Genomic DNA, 24,121 nt, shown 5'->3' with positions numbered 1-24,121 from the left:
TACTGTCTTCATTTCAGTGGTATGTTTTACAGATATCAAGATTTTTGGCTTCAATATTGAAGGTTTAATGAAATATACATTTTCTGAACTCCAGGCTCTATGCACATGTGTTCACATCTTATTGTGACAAGGTTCTTACCTAGTCTTTATTTTGTGTCAATATTTCCAGATATTACACCAGCTTTGTCAAAATAATTTTTGTTTCATACAAGACAAAGTTGTGTAAAATTGTGTAAAATAAAGCTTCTGGCTAAAACACTATTAAATTGTTTGAAGAATGTGCACTTTTCTTCTGAACAATGCATATTGTACCTTGAACATGAAACTGTCTGTCCGTCTAACTTATCAATTAACCCATCCTCCTTCTTTATGTTACATACTGCAAATAAAAGACAACAATGCAAGAATTTGTAAGAGTGTACAAACAGTTTTATTGTATCAACACACTTCACAAATAACCACTATAGTATCAACAACACACTTTTTCAAACGGCACATCTTCAAAACGACTGACCCCATGTAGAGAAGTGATCTATACAAATATCATCATCATCATCATGTTTGTTTGCAGCCACGGGAACCAGCCTGGTATCCATCCTTGTCTAGTGCCAGTCCATTCCCCCGATCGCTTCCCTCCACAGAATACTCCGGCAACCCTTTCCCGTTCAAACATTTTGCCGTTACGGTGTGAATCATTTCAGGTATCAAATTTAAATAGTTCTCATTGTAAGGAGTCAGGGATGAACAAGTCCATTAGCCCAATTGCCCAGGGCAAGTGAAAGTTATGATTGGGCAAGCGCAGATGACCATAAACTTGGAGACAGTCAGAAATTTCACTTCCAGTTCAGACCAATATTCAAATATCAAACTACCATACTCTAACAGGTCCCAAACTATTCTGTGGTAAAGCAATCGGTGGAGCGAAAAGGAGCTAGAATAGGATGGACTCTAGGCTAGGCAAGAACATGGACAACATGAGAAGTGCACATCGAATGGGATTGTGGACTAACTAGTAAGAGATTCAACACAGAAGTTACTGTAAAAGTCGTCATATCTCCACTCTTTTACAGCTACATGTGCTATGCTGGAAAAGTACCAGCAACAACCTTATTGAGCAGTTGGGCATGGAAATTCTATCTACAATGTATGATCTTGTGTTTTCTTGCACAGATACATTCTTGGCAAATAGGTCCTTCGTAGGCAGGCAACAGAATCTATGCTCCAGTAAGATTATAAGTGCACTCAAACAAAATTCGATCCTACCCGTACAACATAAACTAATAACCTAATAACATTCCCAAACTTTTTCTTTTCTTTTCATGCAAACAAATAATTTTTTTTTTCAAGTTTTCTTGACCACTAAACTTCTTCTTTTTTCAAACAGTCCTAATTTCTTTTAAAGCAATGGTACATGTAAGACACAAAATGTAAGTAACTGAAATGAATTAACAAAGCTCTCTCATTATCAATCCTCAAGAACAGCTCTGAAACAACATTTTTCTGAAATATTACACATCAGATTCTTTCCTACAATAGAGAGAAATGGGGGGTTTGTAAAAAATATTGCGAATTGAAAGACAAAAATATTTTGAAACTTCCCTTTTCTTGTAACAATTGTATCTAGTCATTGAACTGCCAGAAAATCCCACAGTAGAGTTCTTGGTCCCATATGCATGCATTCTTCTTGTAATTCCTCCTTTTTATTTTTACTCCAAAAAGAAATTGTGCGTTCAATTTTCAATAATGTGAGAATAGTAAATAAAGGTTTCAGATTTCAATTACTGAGCAAGAACTTGCCAATTTCCGAACTATGAATATTTTCAGTCAATACATTTCCAGAATACTTGTTGGAGAACTTTTAAACAAACTATTTCAGGACTTTCTGTAGTACAATGTAGGTAGACAAGAGATAAATCTGTCCAAAGATTCCATATCAGGTGTTTCCTAGCTCAAAACTTGTCAAAAGTACCAGAAAACAGATGCAGTTTCCAAAATGAAACAAAGGCCTTCTTTACGGAACATCTTAACACGATTTTTGAACATAAACCCTCCACACAAAATGTACAATGATGCAAAGGATTAACAACATTCTCCTATCTACTGTGTCTTACATACACCTGTATCCACAGGCAGTTTCCATGGTAACAAGCAGTTTCCATAGTAACCTGCAGTCTGTTTCCATGGTGACCTGCAGACTGTTTCCAAGAAAAGCTGCAGTCTGTTCCCATGGTAACCTGCAGTCAGTTTCCATGGTAACCTGCAGTCTGGTTCCTAAGTAACCTGCAGGATGTTTCCATGGCGACTTGCAGGCAGTTTCCATAATGACCTGCAGGCAGCTTCCATGGCAACCTGCAGGCAGTTTCCATGGTAACCTGCAGGATGTTTCCTGCAGAAGACATCCCATAATGCATCACACTTCCTCTAAAACAGCCCTGAGAACCTTGGGGTGAAATCCGAAGGGAATCGTAACCATGGAAACAACAAAGTCTAGTGCTAACGTCCTTTGGTAACTTACTAGTTTCAGATTTTGCAATTCTCCACTGTGGAAACTGCCTGAGGTAGTCTCTTTTTCTTAATTTTTGAAGGATATTTTAAAGAGTTGTCAAACATTAGTCTTATTTTTGGCCTATCTGTTATCTATCAAAGTTGTGTGAAAAACACAACAGTAGGTTTTAGGTTTGTTTGTTTTTAGTTGGGAAAGGGTCTACAGTAAGACATATCAAACTGCTACCTACAAAGTTTTAGAATTCTGATGTAAGCCAGCCCAGGAAACATGTACTTTTTTTGTATTGACAGCACAGATGACTACAGAAGCAACCTGTCAACTCACATCCAGATTTTCCAAGAATTTGACATTGATGATTCCACTGAAATATCAGATTGTTGAAATTGTAATAGGTGCACTTTGGTGACTTCTGTGTAAACTTTACAAGCTGGTGCTGAGAAGATTGGAATTTTGAACAAGGTAAACTTGCCAAGGATCAAAATAGTGAGTATATATATGCTACATTACACAATAGTAAATTGCAACTGAATCAGGACACTCACAAAATCCACGCAAAAAATATCCTAGAATTTCAGGCTGAAATTATATGCTCACTGCAACCAAGGGTTGTTGAGTCTACCTTTATGCTATCCTCTCTCCAAAATAAACACTTCAAAGATTCAATCATAATTTAAGGAAACTCTTTCTTTGAAGCAAAGTTTTGCTAGACATGCATAAACCTTCAACGCGCGACTCTCAGAAACAAAGGACCCTCAGAAGCATTATTTATTGTATTGATTTGATTTAGACTGAAACCAACAGTACCAAAGTTCTCTACACAGACTTTGTATACAAGGGTACACCATGGAAGGCTGGGAAAACTGGGGGCCTCAAAATTCCCTCTGAACAGCACTTTTGTATATTCCATTTCAAAGTCTTAGAAAGGGTAGTCAAGATCACTTTCCTTCCTTGCTTTGAGACTTACTATGTAACACTTTTTTCCATTTTGGAAAATGATCCTGACCACCCCTTCAAAAGAGATAAGTTCTTCCTTTTCAGATTGTTCAATCCCAAACACAACTCATGCTATGAAAAAGGCACCGCCACTGAGGCGTCGCCAAAATGTAACCATTGGAAGTTTTGATGTTTTTAGAGTAGTCAGTGCTTTTGAGAGAGGTGGAGCCCCTCCCTACCTTCCCTAGTGCACCCTCTGTGTCCATTCTCCCATAGGCCCAAGCTTTCGTGTACCCATACCATCTCCATTATTATATAGGAGAGGTAACAGTACACACCAAATTCTAGTTCTGACACCATGTTGATCTCTTCTGCACAACCTCTGAACTCAGTAGTCACACTGCAGACAATGGAACTTGAAGCTGCTCTTTTTTCCTACCTACTTTACCAAAAATTATCAATAAACTAAAAGCTAGCTAATTCTAAATCCAAAACTTTTCCAGTAAAAACAATCCTAGTTTTTCTTGAAATTGCCCATATTTGACATTTCTTTTTCCCTTATATGGAAACACTTTTCCTTTACAAACATCCACACTAACTCCAATCTTTTCCTTCACAGTTTCCTGACAGTTTTAAAGTTTTCCTATCCTATTTTCTCACAAACATTTCCCAATTACATTCTAACCTATCATATCTGTCAAAAGTCTTCATTATGCAAATTGAGGTCAAAGGTCACACAGGAGGAAACAACATGGCTGCCAGACCCAGGATTTAGTGCGCGTGGAAGCCTGGAAACCCGTGGAGGCAGCAAAAAACGATACGCGGCAATTCCCGTAGCCTACACCCTAAGGATCTCAAGGCAGTTGTTATAACAGATGGCGATCCAGTCGGGCTGGGTGGAGGCCCACTGGATCTGGTTGATCTCTCCGTCAGACGTGTACGCGAGAATCGGGTCCTCGATGACGCGAGGCATCTGCTGGATGTCCCAGATCAGCGCCTGGTGGTCGTCCGCGGACGTGCAGATGTGGCACGAGGAGTGGGGCGCCCAGGCCATGCCGTTCACACAGGCACGATGGTTGTTTAGCCTACAGGAAACACACACAGTCAACATTAGGTTGCATGGGACATTTATCATGTAAGATATATTTACATATTTTTGATCTCCACCATAGTACGTTTTTCTTTTAAGTGCTTAAGTGTCAAAATCTTTCCGACAGTATTTATCTACAGGTACTTTAGTTCAAATGGCATTCACTAATTGTTTTTAAAACTGCAGGCCTGGGGCTTTTTTGTTAGAAACTTTAGAAGGGCAGAACTCAAGAAAGTATCCATAGATTTTGATGATGAACTCAATGAACAGAAGACCTAATCTTCCACTGGTATCATGATAGAGGTAATGTACAGTATTTACATTGTAACAGGGAAAATTTGCCTTAGCTCTTTTTGATAAGCACAATGAACAGTGGAGCAAAGTTTAACGTCCTATCAAAAGGACTGACTGTAACCTTTTCCAGTAGCGTGCATGTCGGGTGAGCAACACATCCAGCATTCGAACTAATTGGCTTTTTGTTCACTGACTGCATACATGCTACTGCTGCTGACCAGTACTTACCTGGCCACAGGTGTGCAGGGCACTCGGACGTCCAGAATGATGACCTCCAGACTGTCCATGGCCATGGTGGCCAGGTAGTTAGGGTCCTGTTTGTTCCAGCAGAGCCGCAGGAGGGGGTGGTGGGCGGGGTCTGAAACATGGCCAACAACCAATCAGTGATCTTCAGACTGTTAATCTAATTAACCTACTGGGGAAGTACCACTAAGTGATCTTCAGATTGTTAATCTAATTAACCTTATGGGAAACAACCAATCTTCTAATTTAAGAACTTCATAATCGTAATGCAATATTCTAGTACAGAACAATTAATGAACCCTTTATATACATGCACCAACTTGAAAATTCAATAGATATTTGACATTGTAGTGACCTTCATAGATGATGGTGGAATGTTCCAGGTGTCGAAGGTCGAACATTCGGACAGAACCGTCGGCCCCGACGGAAGCGAACATGTCCCTCCCGCCACCCGCACGGCTGAACGCGATATCGTACACCTGCGGGGAAAAAGGGTAGATGATGCATACCTCAAACAATAGAAGGGGGAGGGGGGCTCCAACATATTCTTTTAACTGTTATCTAACTAAGTATTGTATAAGGATATACACCACCACCATCTATTGAACACAACACAAAAAGGCACAATGTTTAAAAAGTCTTCAACTGATAATATTGTAAAACCCAAAATATTGGTTTTATGTTTGCAGTGCACCCTCACCAAGGAAAACACGTGCAGTCTTCTGTATTCCTTTAAACTCAAATCAAAATGCCTCCTTTTACCCACTTATCGCAAAAATAAGTTCCTGCAAACTTGAAATGATTCACGGTAAAAGTGATAGCACTATGGAATCCTGACAATACTGTAACTACTAGTACCACTGTATTAAATGCTGCATTAATGCTGATACTGAATAAAATATGTTTGATCTACCAATATACTACATGATTCTAAAACAACATTACATCATAACATAACAGCCATACTCTACTTCTAATCTACTTCAACTACAAAGTGTCTGGGAAGCCTAATGGCTGTACGTATCCACTCAGGAGGGTCCCCGAAGTGCCGTACCTCCTTGTCGTGTGCGATGAGCTGCGTCTTGACGTGACCTGAAACCAGATTGACCCTCCCGAGCACCTGCCCTGTCTCCAGACCCCAGATGGTGCAGGTGGTGTCGATGGAACTGGTGCCTAAAAGGTTGGGGTCAACCTGGGAAAAAAACACAGGGACAAAACATGTTACAAACCAGTATGTATGGTATGTGTGTATGACATTGTGTGATGTGTGTGGGGTTGGTTCCCTGTGATTTTCGTGTCAATGGCTCAAAATTCTTTTTTTCTGCATACCTGCACTGGTGCAGGTGGCATTGAAAATTACCTGCACCAGACAAATTTTACCTGCACCACTCTGAATTTAGGAAGTATGGATCATACTGAAATTGTTCAGAAACCATTATTCTATACTTAATAGGTGGTAACAGTCAAAGCAGCTAATAATAATCGACATCAGGGTTGTAGCCAGCCTGAAATCATTTTCCGTCCCCTTGATTTTGTATGGAAGTCCTATCAAGCTCGCAATGTTCCTAGGGGGGTCAGGTGGCATGTTCCCCTGAAAATTTTGAAATCTAGACCCTAGCCCTCTGAAACTATTTCCTGCATTTTGAGGTGTAAATATTGCTAGTAGATTAATAAGCTGTTCAAATTTCAAGTTTTTTTTATATCATTACATATTGATTTTTGTCCATCACAGAGGACGGAATGGTCAATTTTTTTTCCGTCCCCAGCTTCAAAATTCCGTCAAAGGACGGAAGGACGGGTGCTACACTGTAGCTACAACCTTGATCGACATGCACTTACCCCATAGGATGTTTATGTATAAAACCCAGTACATGGACCAGTGCAGGTTAGGTGCAGGTAGACATCAGAAATACCTGCACAGCTCCAATGTTACCTGCACTAACCTGCATATGCAGGTGGTATTTCGAGCCCTGGTCATGCATGTGTCTATGTGTATGTGATGTGTATGTATCTATGTCTGTGTGGTGTGTATGTTTGTGTGTCTGTGATGTTAACGTGTGTGTATATGATATTTGCATGTGTGATGTGTGTGTGTGATCGCTGATGAGTATGTGTGTTTGTTGGTGGGTTTTGTGTGGTGTGTGTGTGATGTGTATATGTAAATGTGTCTATGTGGGACTGTTTGTGTGTGTGTGTGTATATGTATGTGTGACTGTGAGTGTGCATAGTAGTTTGTGTAGTGTGTATGAATTGTCTGTGTGTGGGGATGCATGTTGGTTGAGTGTGAGCTATATTTCTACAAAGTTTCTACAGTCAAACGTACATAGGCACTCACTGCTGGTGTTGTTTACACGAAGATAGGATTTTAAAATATGCCAGTGGGAGTTGCCACCAAACAGATTCCTTTCTAGCAAACTGGACTTTTGTTTTGTTTTGTTTTGAGTATCACCCATTCGAAAAATTTCACAGACAATAACATCCAGGTTAAGGCCACACCAATTTAATTTCTTGGTTCTCGAATTTTTCAGGAAAATTTTGGGGCGGGCGGTCAAAAAAATAAATTCAAAAAAAATTTGCAAAAAGTCTGGGGTGAACATATGAGGCTTATATGACACAAAAAAACAAGGTTAGCAGTCAAGTTTTCAGCTTTTCATGGCATGATTTATCCAATGAATCTCTTCTTTTGATTCTTCCAACGCACTACTACATACACACCACAGACTTCTACAGCGCCATGTTGTTTGGAAAAAAATGCAAGAAGCTTATTGTTTGGTTTCTATCATGTGACTACAAAGAAGCTCTCTGATTGGTTTATCAGCAGTATGTACCCCTGGAATGTTTTTTTTTACAGGTCTGCGATAGCAAAACCTATATTGTTATTCTTGGGACTAATTTTTTTTCCAAATCGAAAAAAATGGGTCGGGAAATCCGAGAACCAAGAAATTAAATTGGTGTGGCCTAAGGTCCGTACCATTTTTATTTAAACCACCTAGACCTGAATTTTCTGTATATGTTCCCTCCTCTACAAATGTACATACTGATACTGCAAGGAACTAAACATGCAAATATACACATACCTCGTTCCAGTCGAAGGATGTGAGTGGTGCACAGAAGTCCGAGTTCTTGTTGTTGTTCAGCAGACATTCCAACCTGGTGTCATTCTCGTTAACCCGCCACACCCGCAGGTAGTCCCCTGATGTGGCCACCAAGTCTGGGAACACACCCTTAGGAGCAAACATGTTCAAGTTAGAATAATGGATTGAATGAGCAATCTCCAAGCAGATGTTGAGAGGTAAAATCTGTACGCTTCAAGTCTCTCTCATGTGTAGACTGCCTGAATAATCAAAGTTTATAATAGAAATGGGTAGCTACAAAATTGCAACAATTTCGCTTGATATCTTCTTGAAGAATGGCAATTATGTTTGAGTACATCTCTTGTTATTCCACAGCACAATTATCACATCATCATAGTCATGTTTGTGTACTAATATTATACTCTATAAACTATATACAATACAATGTCGTACACAAAGTGATATGGTAATTATTGTCTTACACTTTTCAGTTCACCTTTATGCATGGGGTACCCTATGGCCATTGTTTTTAAATGAATGGTGGTTTTAAACTGAAATATTAAAAAAATATTGCAAAGTGAAACCATCATCCGATCCGTTGACTTGATATCCCTATTAAATACCATCTTTTCAAAACATGTAGGTTACCCCGTGGACAAAGGTAAACTACCGGTAGTGTTACATGTATATCAACAATTTGAGTCATGGCCAATATACACAGAATGGACTGCAACATTACTTGTACATCCATTCTCATGTATTTTGATGCTCAATTAGAGCTACAATTGACATGTCACTGATTGGAAAATTGAGTTACCAAGACTCGCTCCAAAAATCAATAAAAGGTCAGAGAAGTGCTTTCAATACATTTGTACTTTGGTTTTCAATTTACCTTGACCCAAGGCTTGATGCAGAGGGTACTCTATATAAATAGGGAATGTTCAACATCAAAATTCTGAATTCTGAATCAATTTGAAGCATTTCGTATATACTAACATCAAGGCTAATTTATGAAGTAGCATATAGTGGTATTTTTTAATTATTTTTTAACTGTAATATACCCATATCTTGCATCTACACCAATTGCATTCTATCTTTTGTTATATGGCTATGGATGCTTGCATAGTTCCTTATGAAATTTAAGTATTGTAGTTAATTTTTTTCATACTTCCTGCTATATGACATTGTGTTCTATGCATTTTCCTACATGTATACATGTATCAGTGCATTAGCATTATATGAGTATATTCATATTTTCTTAAGTCAAAAGAATGAAAATGGGGGACAAAATTTGGTGGTCTCAACTCCTGACATCTAACATGTACATGTACCAGTGCTCAAAATCCCTTGTTCAGCCAGGTTACCCAGGTTGCAACCTGAGTCAAAAGCCAGGTTGCACCATCAACATTTCAGGTTGCCCCACTTCCAACCAAGTTATCACTTTTTCCAAATCAGCTACTTATCCATATCTTTTCTTTCAGTTAGATGTAACTACTTATGTTTTATCTAATCTAGAAATTAGTACAAAAGCTTACGCAAGTAGGTGGGGGAAAAGCGGTGTTGCAACTGTAAAATTTTAGGTTGCACACTGGGTTTAAATCAAGTTGTGCCAAGCAAAATGTGGTTGCGTATGCAAGTGTGTATTTCAAGCACTGTGTACTCAACTATATATAGTATAGCTGTATAATTTACAATGGGCCCACTAATAGCATTCCGTTGTTTGCTAGCATTGGGGCCACCGAATACCACAGCCAACTGGCAACAAACCTTTGCTAGTCTAACATGCATTTACAGTCAAGCAATTACCGACAGTGTTTGTAACTTAAGTGGTGGACATATTGAAGAATTAATACTGTAGTTAATATAAAAAAAAAGTGCACTCAATTTAGACGCATGTATTTTTTACTCACAAGGCAACCTGTTTTACCACAAACTGGTTGCCGCAGCCAAAAATTTGGTTGTCCAAAATAGTTGGCAAATCCATGTACCCAGCTGTCATTTTCATCTTGGTAACAAAAAGGTAAAGGAAGCTATAACAGTGCTTGAAATACCCAGTTGCATACTTGCAAATGCAACCACATTTTGCTTGGTGCAACTTAATTTCAAACCTAGGTAGCACTGTGTGCAACCCAGGGCTTTAGCCAGCTCGAAATTTTTTTCCGTCAGCCAATTACAATCGTCGCGAAAACTGCGAAAATTAATTAGAAGGACTGAACTGAGACCTTGAAAAACGGGTTTTTATGAGATTATCGTATGCGAAAGGGCGCCGACACACATTGTCAACAATCATAACAATAGCAAAACAAACAGTGTGTGGCTTTTACGGCCGTGGACGGCGTCCCCAAGCCGCCTGTAGCTTCCACCAAGGACTTTTGTCCGTCAAGGTTGACGGATTGGTTTAAAATTTTTCCGTCAGACGCTGCACATTTCCGTCAATTGACGGAAAAACGGACGCTGGCTAGAGCCCTGGTGCAACCTGAAATTTTGTACATTGTAGTTGGAACACTGCTTTCCCCCACCTACATGTATGTGTATAAGTTTTGTTATTTTTTTCTTGATAAGATAAAACATAAGTAGTTACATGTAACTAAAAGGGAAACTCTGATAATGAACAAGTAGCTGATTTGAAGAAAGTACAAGTAATAACTTGGACGGGGGCCAACCTAAAATGTTAATCTTGATGGCGCAACCTGGCTTTTGACTAGGTTGCTGCCTTGGCAACTTGGCTGAAAAGGCATTTTGAGCACTGGCTATAGTCCCAAAGCCTTTTTGAGGCTGTAGGGGAAGTGGGTTGTTATTTACTGTGTCTAGGGCACGGTATAGGGCTTTCTCACGCGGCGGCCATGATAGATCGAAGAAGAGGTCAATGAGGCAAACAGACAAAACTTATTTCTAAAATCAGGTCCCATTTAGTTTTCCCCCAAACCACACAAACTTTCATGATATAAGATAGAATAATAAATATTACAAGAAGTGTTATGCACCGAAAGATGTAGCAATTTAGAGTAGTGTAGACTGACCCCATAGTCCCTTAAGAGATGCAAAATAAAAACATAATAATGCGAATTTTTAACGAATTTGCAGCCATTCACTTATTGGTCGATTTCCTAATTGGCAGGCTACCATTGGTCGAACTGCTAATTATGATGGACAGCCTTTTGTTTGCCACATTGAACTCGTTTTAGATATATCATGGCCGCCGCGTGAGAAAGGTGTATTGGAAGGCAGAGCCCAACCCTTTCCTTCTTATCCTTTTTACCTCCCCAACAGTCTACTGAAGTCAGGTACTTATTTTTACACCTGAGGAAAGTCGTGTAAAGTCCATATAAAGGGTACAGCATTGCTGGCATGTCAGAGGATTCAAACCCAGGACATCTGGGCCACACACCCTTAACGTTATGCCGACACAACACCACAACTTGCCTAAGAAGATAGCTGGGCAAACAAGCTGTCGTTTTTCTTCTTGGACACATCCCATTTACTCCATCATGCAGACATCTGTCTAGGCTATGGAAAGTTAGGTACCCCTTCAACTGGCTAATGTGCCAAATGGCAGAGATAGCAAAACCATTGCACAGGACTGGTGCAAGTATAAAATGTTCATTTTTCTTTAGGCCATGTCAATTTTATTATATGGATGACATCCTTAGGCAATCCTAAAACTGATGCGAGCATGCAAATAAAAAATTTGCCTTTATTATGAAATGTGGTAAGAAGTATATGAAGTGGTTAGGAATGTTGAACAAATCACACAAAGTATGGTTACCAGTTATACATGTATTCATAACAATAGAGTCTGCATTTTTGTTCTTTCAGTTTCATATCTTCTTTGGCATCCAACAACATTAGAATTTGTTTTCCGATATTATTTGCAACCAATACTAGCATGACGTCCACCAAATAAGTTCTAAGCATCCACAAAATGAAATATTTAAAAAAAGCTCTCTTCTATATTCAACCACTGGGCCACACCAATTTAATTTCTTGGTTCACGGATTCGCTCCCTCCTATTTTTTGGGAAAAAAAAAAAAAAAAATTACCACTCAGCAAATTTTCACCATTAATGAAACAATTCACCAACTTTCTGGTGTAGCAAATTGGCCTTTATATTATAAGCTCCTTAAAGTGTGGGTACAGGTGCTGTTACTGTACAAAAAGTGTTTTTGTACTTTTTTCAAGCTGAAAACTTTTTTCTTTATGTTTTGGATTAGCCGTTGCCATTACCCCAACCATTTTACAACTTTTATTTTTATTTCGCCCTCTCGCTCCACATTTTTTATGAAAAAATCCGTGAACCAAGAAATTGAATTGGTGTGGCCCTGTGGCTATAGACTTGGTCCTTTTATGTTTTCCAATGGAGAGACTTTGAGTGATTACTCATGCAGCAAATGGAATACATACATTGTAAGGGATTTTCTTCCATCAACCATCTAAGGACTAAGGAACAAAACCATCTAAGAGACGTCTTCTACCATCATACAAAGGATGACTTCCGCATGTAAACTAATATGATAAATGGAGGAAATGGTGTATCCACTTCCCAGAGGACTTGTGCTACATCCCTACCTAATGGTGTGGACATTTTTCTGCGTGAGTTCACAAAGCATCCCTTTAGAATCGTAATGTATGGCTATTCCAAGCCCTTACATGTGCAAGGCTTTCCATCAACTAGCAACTGAACAGGAACCAAAATTGAATTTTTGTAACCCTCTATTTCATAATTGGAATGATCTTAGATGTAAATGCATAAAAAATGTATCAAACTATATGATACAAAACACATAAAAAATATACCTTCTTTTGAAATTACTTAGTTCCTGGAAAATAACTGTTTTCATCTAATTAAAACGAATCATTTTCTAATTATTACAGATCATTCAAAGATATAACGTTCTGCAAACATGAGTTTGTTGCTTTCATCATTATGCACATGAAAAACTTCATTGCAGTGGTATGTACCAAAGTGCTATATTTTCTCGTAGAAAAAAATTAAATTTGGGGCAATAAAACCTGATGAAGTCATCCATATGGCCCAAGTCAAATTTAGAATTTTTCATGTCCATTTATTAATATTCGTTACAATTCCATTCTTTTAATAAATTAATGAGAAAACAATGGAAGGTCAAAATGCCAATTTAGCCAACCTTAAAACCTTAGGTGGTAAGATTCTATTTCTAGAAACCTCGAGTCTTTGAAAGGATTACCTACAAATATGACACACATGTAGCGCGTAGAGAAAAACCATCGCCGAGAGGATTTGCGTTCGATACGTTACATGCACTACTGGGGCATTAAAACCGCCCGTAACATGCTCGAGTAGTGATTCCGCCATTCAGACCATCATCCTTTGATGGATGGGTCTGTCTAGTTCCACAATATTCATGATATTATCTCTAAGCGTTTTCCATTTCCGGCTTTGTCGTAACATTGGGTAGCGTATCATTTTCCACATGAAATTCAGATAATGCATGGACAGATATGGCCACTCTTTGTTGTATATCTTTTTATGCAAATGGACAAATTTGAAATCATAGAACAATTTTTGCCATCTGTACTGGTATTAGTTTTTTTCTCATGCAAATTGTAGGGTTCTACTTCTAGCCATTATTTTACTTTTTAGTTCAGTGTAATGGTAGTGGTGAATATAACAAAGCCACCATGGCATGGCATGGTCTTGGCCCTTTGGGAGATTTTCTAAATGTAAGGCACATGTAAAAAGTTGGAATCTAAAAGTTGGTCCTTAATTCTTTTTTTACCAATGTTTTAATTTGAAGGATTTTTTGGTCAGTTTGGTAGGTTACACATGTATATCATATTTGATCAGACAGTGTTCCATATTCAAGCAAATACTAGCAAAGAACCATTGAGCAAGCTGAAAATAATTTTATTTTTTAGTGTTCCTCATTGTGTTTTTTTAAAGGTAAACACATGCACATCCGAGTCCAAATGTGTGTTTACCTTTGAAAAGTAGTCACTGCTTGATGAAGATTCTATAAACTATGTACATTCATGACTAATGAATCTCTTCAATGAAAGATATTAAGAATTCAAAAATGTATTGGCTAGAACCCTGTATTGTATTCTCAATACTTGAAGTGATTCACTAGTAATGGATCAACATAATGGAATAAAAAAAGTCTACATGCACGTCTATTGCTTGCTACATGTACGTACAACGAATACACACAATTGCAGTTGTCTTTCTTGCAATTTTCTTAAACTTTAAAGAAATACAAAGCAGAACAATGGACAAAGCCCCATCTTCTTGGCCCCTTAGCTTCACAACAAAGCCAGTATTTTGTAAGCAGGAAGTAGCCAAGAAGAGGCCACAGGTCAAGACTTATGTAGGATCACCATAATCTGCAGTTTCCACTTGACTGGTGCCCATTCATACATGTTGTACAGCAAGGACTTAGCAAATTAGAGTGAAGCACCTTTAAATTGGGGGCAAGAAATGCTTTTTGTGTGGTTACTTTCAACATTGTAAGTTACCAGAAATCTTACCATTAATTATTCACACTTTTGCCTTTGGAATGAAAAATACTGTTCCTTTTTTCGTAGCTTAAGCCACACCATTTGAATTTGTTGGTTCATGTATTTTCAAAACTTCAAAAAATATGCTTAACAGGAAAAATATAAGGAAAACAAAGCCCAAGGACTAGGTGTAACCAAAAATTAAATTGGTGTGGCCTTAGTCTGCCAATAAATTTGCCTCAGAGGGTCAAGATTTCAACATTTTCCTGGAGAATGCCATTGGACCCCCTAAGGATTGTGTGCCTCTTAATTCTTATCTTATGCAATGCGCCACACCAAAAACACAACATGGTAAAACTGGCTCCGCAATACCCCCCACCCCGCCATGTGAAAGTTCCTGTTACTGCCTCTGCTTTTGGTTTAGCTTGATAGTAATTCATACAAAGCTGAATTTTTGCATTGCAAAAGTTGCAGGTCTATATTTTCCACTACAATCTGGAGCTGTACCTATGTAATTGAAGGTACAACTGTCATGTTTGGATTTCAAGCAAAAGCTTTGTTCAACACTAGGGCTGGGTACCGGTACCGAAAATTCAGGTCCAGGTCCGGTTCAGGTCCAGAAGATCAGGTCCAGGTCCGGACCTGAACCTGGACCTGATGCAGTATGACTCTAGCCTGGTATCCAGCCGTAATATAGCTAGAGAGGAAAGAAGAGACTTGGAAGCTATATTACGGCTGGATACCAGGCTAGTATGACTCATACCAATGGTCCATTTCACTACAAAGAAATCTGTTTGGTGGAGTATTAGACTTACACTGACGTTTTAAAATCCTACAACGCTAACTGCACCTGTACGATTGACGGTAAAACTTGGTAGAAATGACTATAAACTCTACTCTACTTCACTCTTTTTATTTTCTTCCACCTGCAAGCGTCAAAACTTGTGAATGCCTGATAAAATAATCTGTTAATTTTCTAATCGGTCCAACATCCGGTCCAGCTAATTTTTTCAGGTCCGGTTTTTCTGGACCGGTCCGATAAGAAAAACCGGTTTTGTACCGGTACGCTGTACCGATACCCAGCCCTATTCAACACTAATGACTTCGGCATAGGCTTAGACCCAACAACAACTACAGAAACATTTTTATGTCCCTCACGTAGTACTCTTTCCCTAACAAGCCACGAAGTTCCACAAGGATAACGACGGAAGAACGGGCTATGGAAGCAAACCTTAATCCTGTTACTGGTAGTCTTAAGTACCAAATCCTTAAATGGCTCCTCGAGTACTTGCTTTTATCAGCTTCTTAGGCTGGCATTTTTACAGTTACCTTACAGTTGAAATCCTGTTACAAACTGTGTGTACATAGAGAGTGGGGACTTGCAAATCTCATAGTCTCTAATCTAAACTAGAAAGGCAACATTTTTGCAAAAATGCAAAATGTTTACCCTCTACTAGCCTTGTGTCAAGCTACTCTCAAACAATTTGCTATATCATTAGGCTCACTCCAAAGTAGTGTGAGAAAGTGAAAAAAAAATTGGGGCTATGAATGGGGTATTTGCGTAGCCTGACGTGATAGCCAGCCCAGGTAGACAGGCCTGGTGCATAGTCTAGCCTTTTCAGTAAACCCTTTCTGCCAGGAGGAAGAAAGAAAAAACAGCAAAAACAAAATGTTTTCCCAAAGAATAAAGAATCAGTTTCTAGCAAGCTAACCCTCACAATGTGTGTTACAATATAGCCCCGTTCATGATACCAAAAATGAAACGGTTCTATCGGTTAGGCCTGGAAATCCGACAGCAAACGACAGGAAACGGTTTGCATTTTGCGTTCACGATGCAAACTTGCAAACCGTTTCAGTTCCTTGAAAAGGTAAGGTAATGCGACCTCTGACCCCTGAGGTTGTTGTGATCTTGCCCTAACTTGTACTTCTGTGTCAGATTATTGGTCTTTGATCGAAATTGAACCAATGTCTTACTGAATTCGAAGCTGGGTTCTGTTATGACCTTGGAAATGCCTATGAAAACATTGTGGTCCCGATATATGCCATGCTATGACATTTCCACTGGATCTCCTGACACATTCCCCTTACGATATCAGGAATGCTAGCTCCTCAGTCGACCAAGAGGCGGCCCGATTATAGAAACTAATCGTACGATTGAAAACGCGGCCGAAACAGCCGAATGACAAGTTAAAAATTGTACTTTTGCCCCGTGGCGCCACCAAATATGAACGCACATGCCCGGATGTAAAACGGATCGCGCCGCTTTTGCGTTCATGATACAAATTCGCAATTCCGGATAAGGAAGAAACCGTTTCAATACTACCTCGCGAGGAGGTTCCGAACAAACCGTTTCCTATCGCTTCAGATCCGTTTCGGACCGTCCATGATGACAAAACTTATCCGTTTCAGCTGGCCTAACCGATAGTAACCGATAGAACCGTTTCATTTTTTGTATCATGAACGGGGCCTATGTTAACAACTGCAAGAGTTTAGAACATGACATAAATTACATTTTAATAAGAAAAAACTATGTGCTGCAATTAAAAAAGCACATATACTTATAGTGTTATACTTTTCCAAATACATGTGTATTGACATGTCAATTCTACTGGCATGGCATAAAAAAGCTTATCTTCTAACATTAAATCATAAATCTGGTATACGAACCTTTGCATCTGGTATCCACATGATCTTGGTGGTTGGGTATGGGTGGTCGAAGGTTGATCGGACCACGAAATCTGACGTGTCTTCATCTAACGACACAACCTATTTTGGGATAGAAGAAACATCAAGATAGAGAGATCTGTACTGTTAATAATGTCTATTAAACATGTAACTGAATTTTACAATCCCAGAGATACAAAAAATGCATTTAACAAAATCCTTTTTCTATAAAGTTTGACGGTAGAAGTTGGAAATGACTCTAAACACTATTCTACTTCTTCTTACTTTCTTGAACCGGTTTGCAACAAAACATGTAAAGTTGTAAACCATTGCCAATATAATCTGGTCGTTTTCTACTCAGACCACTGATATTTTTCAGGTATGTTTTTTTATCAGTCTAAAAAGTACTGTCAAGAAAAGACAGTTGTACTAGTAAAAAAAAACACATACTGACAGTGTGTTTGTACCTGACTTTAAATTTAGGTTTCCTACACCTGTACCTGTATCCCTGTACCTGTACCTGTACCTGTACTGTACCTAAACCTGTACTGTACCTGTACTGTACCTGTAAAAGTACCTGTATTGTACCTATACCTGTACAGTATTACAGTATCTGTACATGTACCTGTACCCGTACCTGTACCTGTACCACTACCTGATGTTATGTTTAGGTTTCCTAAACCGAGAGCTGTACCCGTACCTATACCCAATGTTACATTTACTTAGGCTCACAGCCCCTATAATACATGGCCTTTCCTGCGTTCACAAATGATTTCTGACTCACATCCTAATGCTATCTTCCCTGTCACAATTCATGAGCAATGGATCTAGCTTACTATGGCCTTGAATTTTTCATGAAAAAGAAATCAGTTAAGTTCTCCTGAATAAATATCCACTTGAGTTTCGGCGCTATCTCATCTGTTTGCCATCAAGCGCAAATCACGTTTAACAGTCCATGCAAGTTTCCGTAATGGCATATCGTTTAAGCGAGTCGCCGTAGTTTACGCTACCGGGTAGGTAAAACTGTTCTGTCACACGGACCGCGTAATTGTCAGGAGGCAATTTTTCACGTAGTTTGGCGTGCGGTACAGTCGCCCTTCAAACACCCTTCAAAATGTCACAATCGCATTAAATGGGGACGGAGGCATCATTGTCGACTCAACACATGTAATTTGTTGTCTCCACTTTATTTCATACGCAAGTAAATTGCGCTTGGAGGAATCAATTTGGGAACAACACGGCGTTATGAAGCCGCACTGATATTTGGAATGCGTGCTGTTATTGCGATGATTACACGATCACTTAAGCAATCAGCGATGTTGCTATAGCGTCAGAACAGCGTCTAAGCATCCTTTTCAGAATATTTATGGTTGAATTAGGATTTCCAATGCTCCAAAAATAACAAATACATTTTTGCTTTCCCCAAATAGTAAAACTAGTGGATATTTTCCAGCTTCAATCCTGTTTCCTTTTGTGTGTACTACCATTTTCTTGTAATAAAGTTGTATGCAATTCCAGCAAGTAACATTTTCATGTTTTTGAAGAAACTTTACAAAGAAGTCTTACTAGTTACATTGTCATACTTTTATAGCTATTGTCTCGTTCTTGTTAGACTCTATTCTGTTTTTTGTAAAATTCATTTATTGATTTAAAAGATAACTGTCATGCGTTAGGTAGAAATGCCTTGAACATGAATGACTACATATACGGCACATTCTTCAGACCTTATCAAACACAGCTAACCAACACAATTGAACTAGTATGTTCTGTCTCTTGTTTGCAAGATGCTGTCTTCTATATCATAAAGAGAGTAATAGAAATATTAATGTGCCCATTTTTGGAGCACCTCTGAATCTGATGATCTGCTTCTTGCAAATATGTAGCAAGTGTGTCTATATTTGACATTTTCCATTGACAAGAAGAAGCTCTTCAGATAAGAGAAGATCTTCTCTGCATCACGCCCCTCTGGGTACTTTAGCAGCTGTCTACTGAACAATTTTAGTTTTGGAGGGGCTTTACCTACCTCTTCTACAAGAGCTTTGCTACATCCTAGCATTTCTCTAGTTTTAAAAATAGCTACTAGTAGTACTACATAAGCATTGACAATACTTAAGCTTGCAGTGCTCGAAATACTTTATTTAGCTAGGTTGCCCAGGTATTTATTGCTCATGTATTGTAGGACTCCAGGAAGAATAGTGATACTACATTTAGTATCACTAATGGAGATCCAAATAAAACAAACAAACAAACAAACCTGAGTCAAAAGCTAGGTTGCACCATCAACATTTCAGGTTGCCCCACCTCTTATTATTTTCTCCAAATCAGCTACTTATATTATGATTATCCATTATCTTTTCTTCCAGTTACATGTAAATTCTCAATATGTTTTATCTTATTAACTCTTATCAAGAAATAAATACAAATGCTTATGCACGTAGGTGAGGAAAAGTGGTGTTCCAACTGCAAAATTTTAGGTTGCGCATTGCGCTACCTGGGGTTGAAGTTTAGTTGTGCAAAGCAAAATGCATTATGTAGCAATTTAGTGGGTATTTCGAGCACTGTACTACTTGTTACAATTTTCTTCACATCATTTCTACACTTAAAATGAGAAAAACAGCAAGGGTCATTGTAATGTATCCTATAGTCATAACAATATTAGGTTGTTATCTTCTAGTTCTACACAGAGACGTTGTGAACTTTGGCATCTACAGTCCCCTGGTGGATACAGAAATAGTATCGCTGCTAGCAGCTAAAAAGCTCCTCTTTCTAAAAGGTCATACAAAATTTCCCTTGCTGGAAGACAATTCTTTAAATTGTAAGGGGACAATATATTCTACAATGTACATTTTTGGAGGGAACATTTTGAAATCGAAGCATCCAAATAGGGCTTTTTGATGGCATTTCAAATGGCCAGATTTTTAACAAATAGGACTGAGTAGATCTTCTTTCTCAAATGTCATCCTATATTTTTCCCTACTGACTGAGTACTGTACAGCTTTTCGTGTCTTAGGCCCCGTTCATGATGCAAAAAATGAAACGGTTCTATCGGTTAGGCCTGGAAATCCGACAGCAAACGACAGGAAATGGTTTGCATTTTGCGTTCACGATGCAAACTTGCAAACCGTTTCAGTTCCTTGAAAAGGCAAGGTAATGCGACCTCTGACCCCTGAGGTTGTTGTGATTTTGCCCAAACTTGTACTTCTGTGTCAGATTATTGGTCTTTGATCGTAATTGAACCAATGTCTTACTGAATTCCAAGCTGGGTTCTGTTATGACCTTGGAAATGCCTCTGAAAACATTGTGGTCCCGATATATGCCATGCTATGACATTTCCACTGGATCTCCTGACACATTCCCCTTGCGGTATCAGGACTGCTAGCTCCTCAGTCGACCAGGAGGCGGCCAGATTATAGAAACGAATCGTACGATTGAAACCGCGGCCGAAACACCCGAATGACAAGTTAAAAATTGTACTTTTCCCCCGTGGCGCCACCAAATATGAACGCACATGCCCGGATGTAAAATGGATCGCGCCGCTTTTGTGTTCATGATGCAAATTCGCAATTCCGGATAAGGAAGAAACCGTTTCAATACTACCTCGCAAGGAGGTTCCGAATAAACCGTTTCCTATCGCTTCAGATCCGTTTCGGACCGTCCATGATGACAAAACTTATCCGTTTCAGCTGGCCTAACCGATAGTGACCGATAGAACCGTTTCATTTTTTGTATCATGAACGGGGCCTTACTGGAAGACAATCCTTCAATTCAACAAATGTACAAAAACAATATTCAACATTGCATCTTTTTGGAGAGAACATTCTGAAACCTACGCATTGAATTTGACTTTTTGATGGCATTTTTTATGGCTTGCCTTTACCAAATATGACTGGATTATTTATTTCTCTTTTCTACAATATTAGTCGTGATTGAATTCACAACAATATCTATGTATTCTTTTAACTTGTCTATCTTCACATGTTTTTGGAAATATCTTTTTGGACAATCTTAAAAATTGCTCTGTAAATTAGCAGTCTGGTATGTCAAGCTCTACAAGCTTTCTCCTGTTTTCTTTGGAGACAATGGACTATAGCAACGCTTTCAGCACTCCCTAATGTGGTAAATGATGAAAATAATGACTGCAATTTGCTTTACATACACCACATGGTGTTTTCGGCACTATTTCTCATACATGTATGCAGCTCTAAATGGACAAAGACTAATGCGATAAACGCTTTGAAAGATAAAGCAAATGTAACACAAACGATTTGCACTTTACACTTGTTTCCGATTCACTGGACTGAAAAAGGTTTGTACGTACATGTTCTAATCTCTCTGGCCCATAAGATGGGAGCTTAGTGGAAATGTTCCAAACCAAAGTGGTAGAGATAAGAAAGAGCATTTACAGAGAGGATTTGCGTCGGAACATGCGTCACTGGAGCGTGAAATAGCCATCATATGGCTGAGTGACATTCCTCGGATTTAACTGCCGTCTTGTAAAGACAAGCTAGTTTTCATTGATGCCAGTATGTTTTAGTGCATTTACATTAGAACAGTGGTGCTTTAGACTATTACAGCTAAGGTTTTATCCTGTATACAAAACTGGCACTTTTGTGCATCAAAAATTGCAGATGTGCACCCAGTTTTAGACTGTGAATGCGACAGTGCACCAGACATTTTTGCAGAAGTAGAGTAACTTACACATATACATGGCACTATTGAACACTAGTGCATCTAGCATATATATTTTATATATCATTGACATTTAGATTAAATGTCAGAAAAAAATTCATTAAAATTTCTCGTATTGTACAGTCAGTAACTGGAGCAATGTTCGTGACTTCATTCAAATCATTTTGCTTTCTACTTTACGTTTTTGTTGCACCGGTGCATGACTGCATGGTGCACCAAAATATTTGTGCACCGAAAATACTAGGTGCACAAAATTATCAGTGCACCTACCAGCCTACTCTTGAGTAGTCAATTTGAAGCCCTGGCAATGGTATAGAACTATAATGTGGTTTCAGAGTTAACTGAATAAGTATGTGTATTTCGAAAGTAGAGTTGACTGAGAATGGTGTATGGACAGAATTGCATGACTCAATTTGATTATAAAATGGCTGTATCCAGCTGTCTTCAAATCACAAGGCTTTTAGTAGCCAATATAATGGTTATCCAATTAGCATAATCCTTGATGGACTACTTTATAGATCCATTTGCAAAATAATGTACTAAATGTACTTATTTTCTTTAGTAGATTACAATCTGTGAATCATACAATTCAGGTTTTGATTACATCATTTAGCTCTTACATATACTATACTGTAGATCATCTGGAAATATTTGTGGTTTTTCAATATTCGTGGACTACTTTTATCACACTGCAATTCAGTGATATACTGTGTGTGCCCATCGTAAACTTAAGTTTACTTTAAACACTGTAAAATGCCTTCTTTTCCTCCCTACCAAGAAATTTAATCCTTATGAAATGAAATGAACCTACTGTGAGATATTTGTATGGGGAGTCCCACCAATGCTTTACACTGAATTCAGAAGAACCCCTTCCATATTACTCCAAAATTACAGAAGGTATAATATGCAAATTTAATTGAGTCACTGCAAACTATGGAAAATCAAAATAGGCTGCCTGTGCCTTACAAGTTACAGAAAACAGACATGCAGGCCCTCTTTAGTTTTGCAGACAAAAGTGTACCTACAATTATGTAACAATAAAAACGCGTATACTTACCTGGACTTTGTTGTTATACTCTTCTACAAAGCTTCCCAGCGCTAAGCGGAAACGTTTGTCTGGCCGTACCGACCAGTTCATACTGTATACCGTCCATGGTGCCTCGTACTTGTAGATCTCTTTCCTCTTCCCAGTGCCGGTAGAAGACGACATGGCGATTTTTGGCGAGTCCTCTCTCTCTCTGAAATTTTGCACGGTTGTTTCCTGAGTTGTGCGTGCAGTCTTCCAATAGGACGACTGACGGCTAACGTCGTTCCAAAGCCTTTTTTAAGTCCACAGGCCTAGTGGTTTGTGTGAGTAACCGTAAATGTTACCCCCTTTGAGTGGCAGTGGCTTTAGCAGTCCCTACACCCCACGTGAGGAATGCTGGGACATTAACAAAGCCTCCTCTGCCTTCTGCACTTATCTCAGCGATTTGGGTCGAGTTTTTCCAACCAAACGACCGGCTAAGGCGTAAAAACGGCCGTCACAGTCCGCAACTTTGGTTACTCTCCCCGTAGAAAATTCAACTCAAATCCTCAGCCGCGCGTAAAAGCCGTATAGTCCAACGGCGCCCGCACACAAACAAAACCGCTTGGGCAAACAGCTAACCCGCGTTGTGCGCCCAGAGAGCTCGGAAAACCGGGAGGATAGCACAGCGTACAGCGCAGGATGGGCGACCTAACCACAGTACAAGGGATCTCTGTAGTGTTTTTCCTTGTGAAGAGGTGAAATTATGGTGTCGCACCTGTTCTGTAGCCCGGTGTGTAGTACCTGTCCACCACGGTGCGGTAAGCCTTCCCCTCCAAGTCAGCCATCTTGGATATGGGCGCGTCCATTCACCCGTCCCAGGGGGGGTACAAGTACTCTCCAAGCAGAGGTTCGGTTCTGGCTGTTTTATGGTGTATTTTGGTTGTTTTTCCAGGCTTTCAATTTTGGGCCGCGGACACAAATATTTTTAATGTATGCAAAGTTAATGAAAAAAAAGAAGAAGCTAGAACCGAACCTTTGCTTGGAGATTAGATTACAAGACACACTGACAATGCTCCAAGCAGAGGTTTGGCTCCAACTTGACATCTTAACGTTATGCGTTTTTCGTCGGGATATTTTCATAGCTT

At 39.1% G+C, this 24,121-nt stretch overlaps 2 protein-coding genes across 2 annotated transcripts in view; both read right to left on the bottom strand.

Moving 5' to 3' along the window:
- LOC118423927 (protein Abitram-like) overlaps positions 1–23,866 on the bottom strand; it is a 34,777-nt gene extending 10,911 nt beyond the window's left edge. The window contains exon 1 of the mRNA XM_035832243.1: positions 23,752–23,866. Coding sequence (XP_035688136.1) covers positions 23,752–23,842 — 91 coding nt within the window. The 5' untranslated portion in view covers positions 23,843–23,866. The remainder of the gene's footprint in view (positions 1–23,751) is intronic.
- Positions 414–23,754, bottom strand: LOC118423925 (DDB1- and CUL4-associated factor 7). The gene is made up of 7 exons (XM_035832241.1): positions 23,025–23,754; positions 17,282–17,380; positions 8,144–8,290; positions 6,121–6,258; positions 5,422–5,545; positions 5,052–5,181; positions 414–4,524 (listed from the first exon to the last, which is right to left on the bottom strand). Exons 1-7 carry the CDS (start codon positions 23,175–23,177, stop codon positions 4,278–4,280), a joined length of 1,038 nt encoding a protein of 345 aa, XP_035688134.1. The 5' UTR covers positions 23,178–23,754; the 3' UTR covers positions 414–4,277.
- Positions 23,867–24,121: the final 255 nt, after the last annotated feature.

This window comes from Branchiostoma floridae, chromosome 10 (assembly GCF_000003815.2).
Source record: "Branchiostoma floridae strain S238N-H82 chromosome 10, Bfl_VNyyK, whole genome shotgun sequence".
In the NCBI taxonomy this organism is placed as follows: domain Eukaryota; kingdom Metazoa; phylum Chordata; class Leptocardii; order Amphioxiformes; family Branchiostomatidae; genus Branchiostoma; species Branchiostoma floridae.
The sequence above is the reverse complement of the archived record's forward strand: the minus strand, read 5'-3'. Positions and strand labels throughout refer to the sequence as shown.

Bases quoted from the DNA above. Each gene is read 5' to 3' on its own strand.
- LOC118423925 (XM_035832241.1), bottom strand. From the start codon at position 23,177: ATGTCGTCTTCTACCGGCACTGGGAAGAGGAAAGAGATCTACAAGTAC. The intron at 8,291-17,281 runs GTTCGTATACCA...TTTGCTCCTAAG, and splicing joins TGTGGATACCAGATGCAAAG to GGTGTGTTCCCAGACTTGGT. The intron at 5,546-6,120 runs GTACGGCACTTC...TTTTCCCCGCAG, and splicing joins TCATCGCACACGACAAGGAG to GTGTACGATATCGCGTTCAG.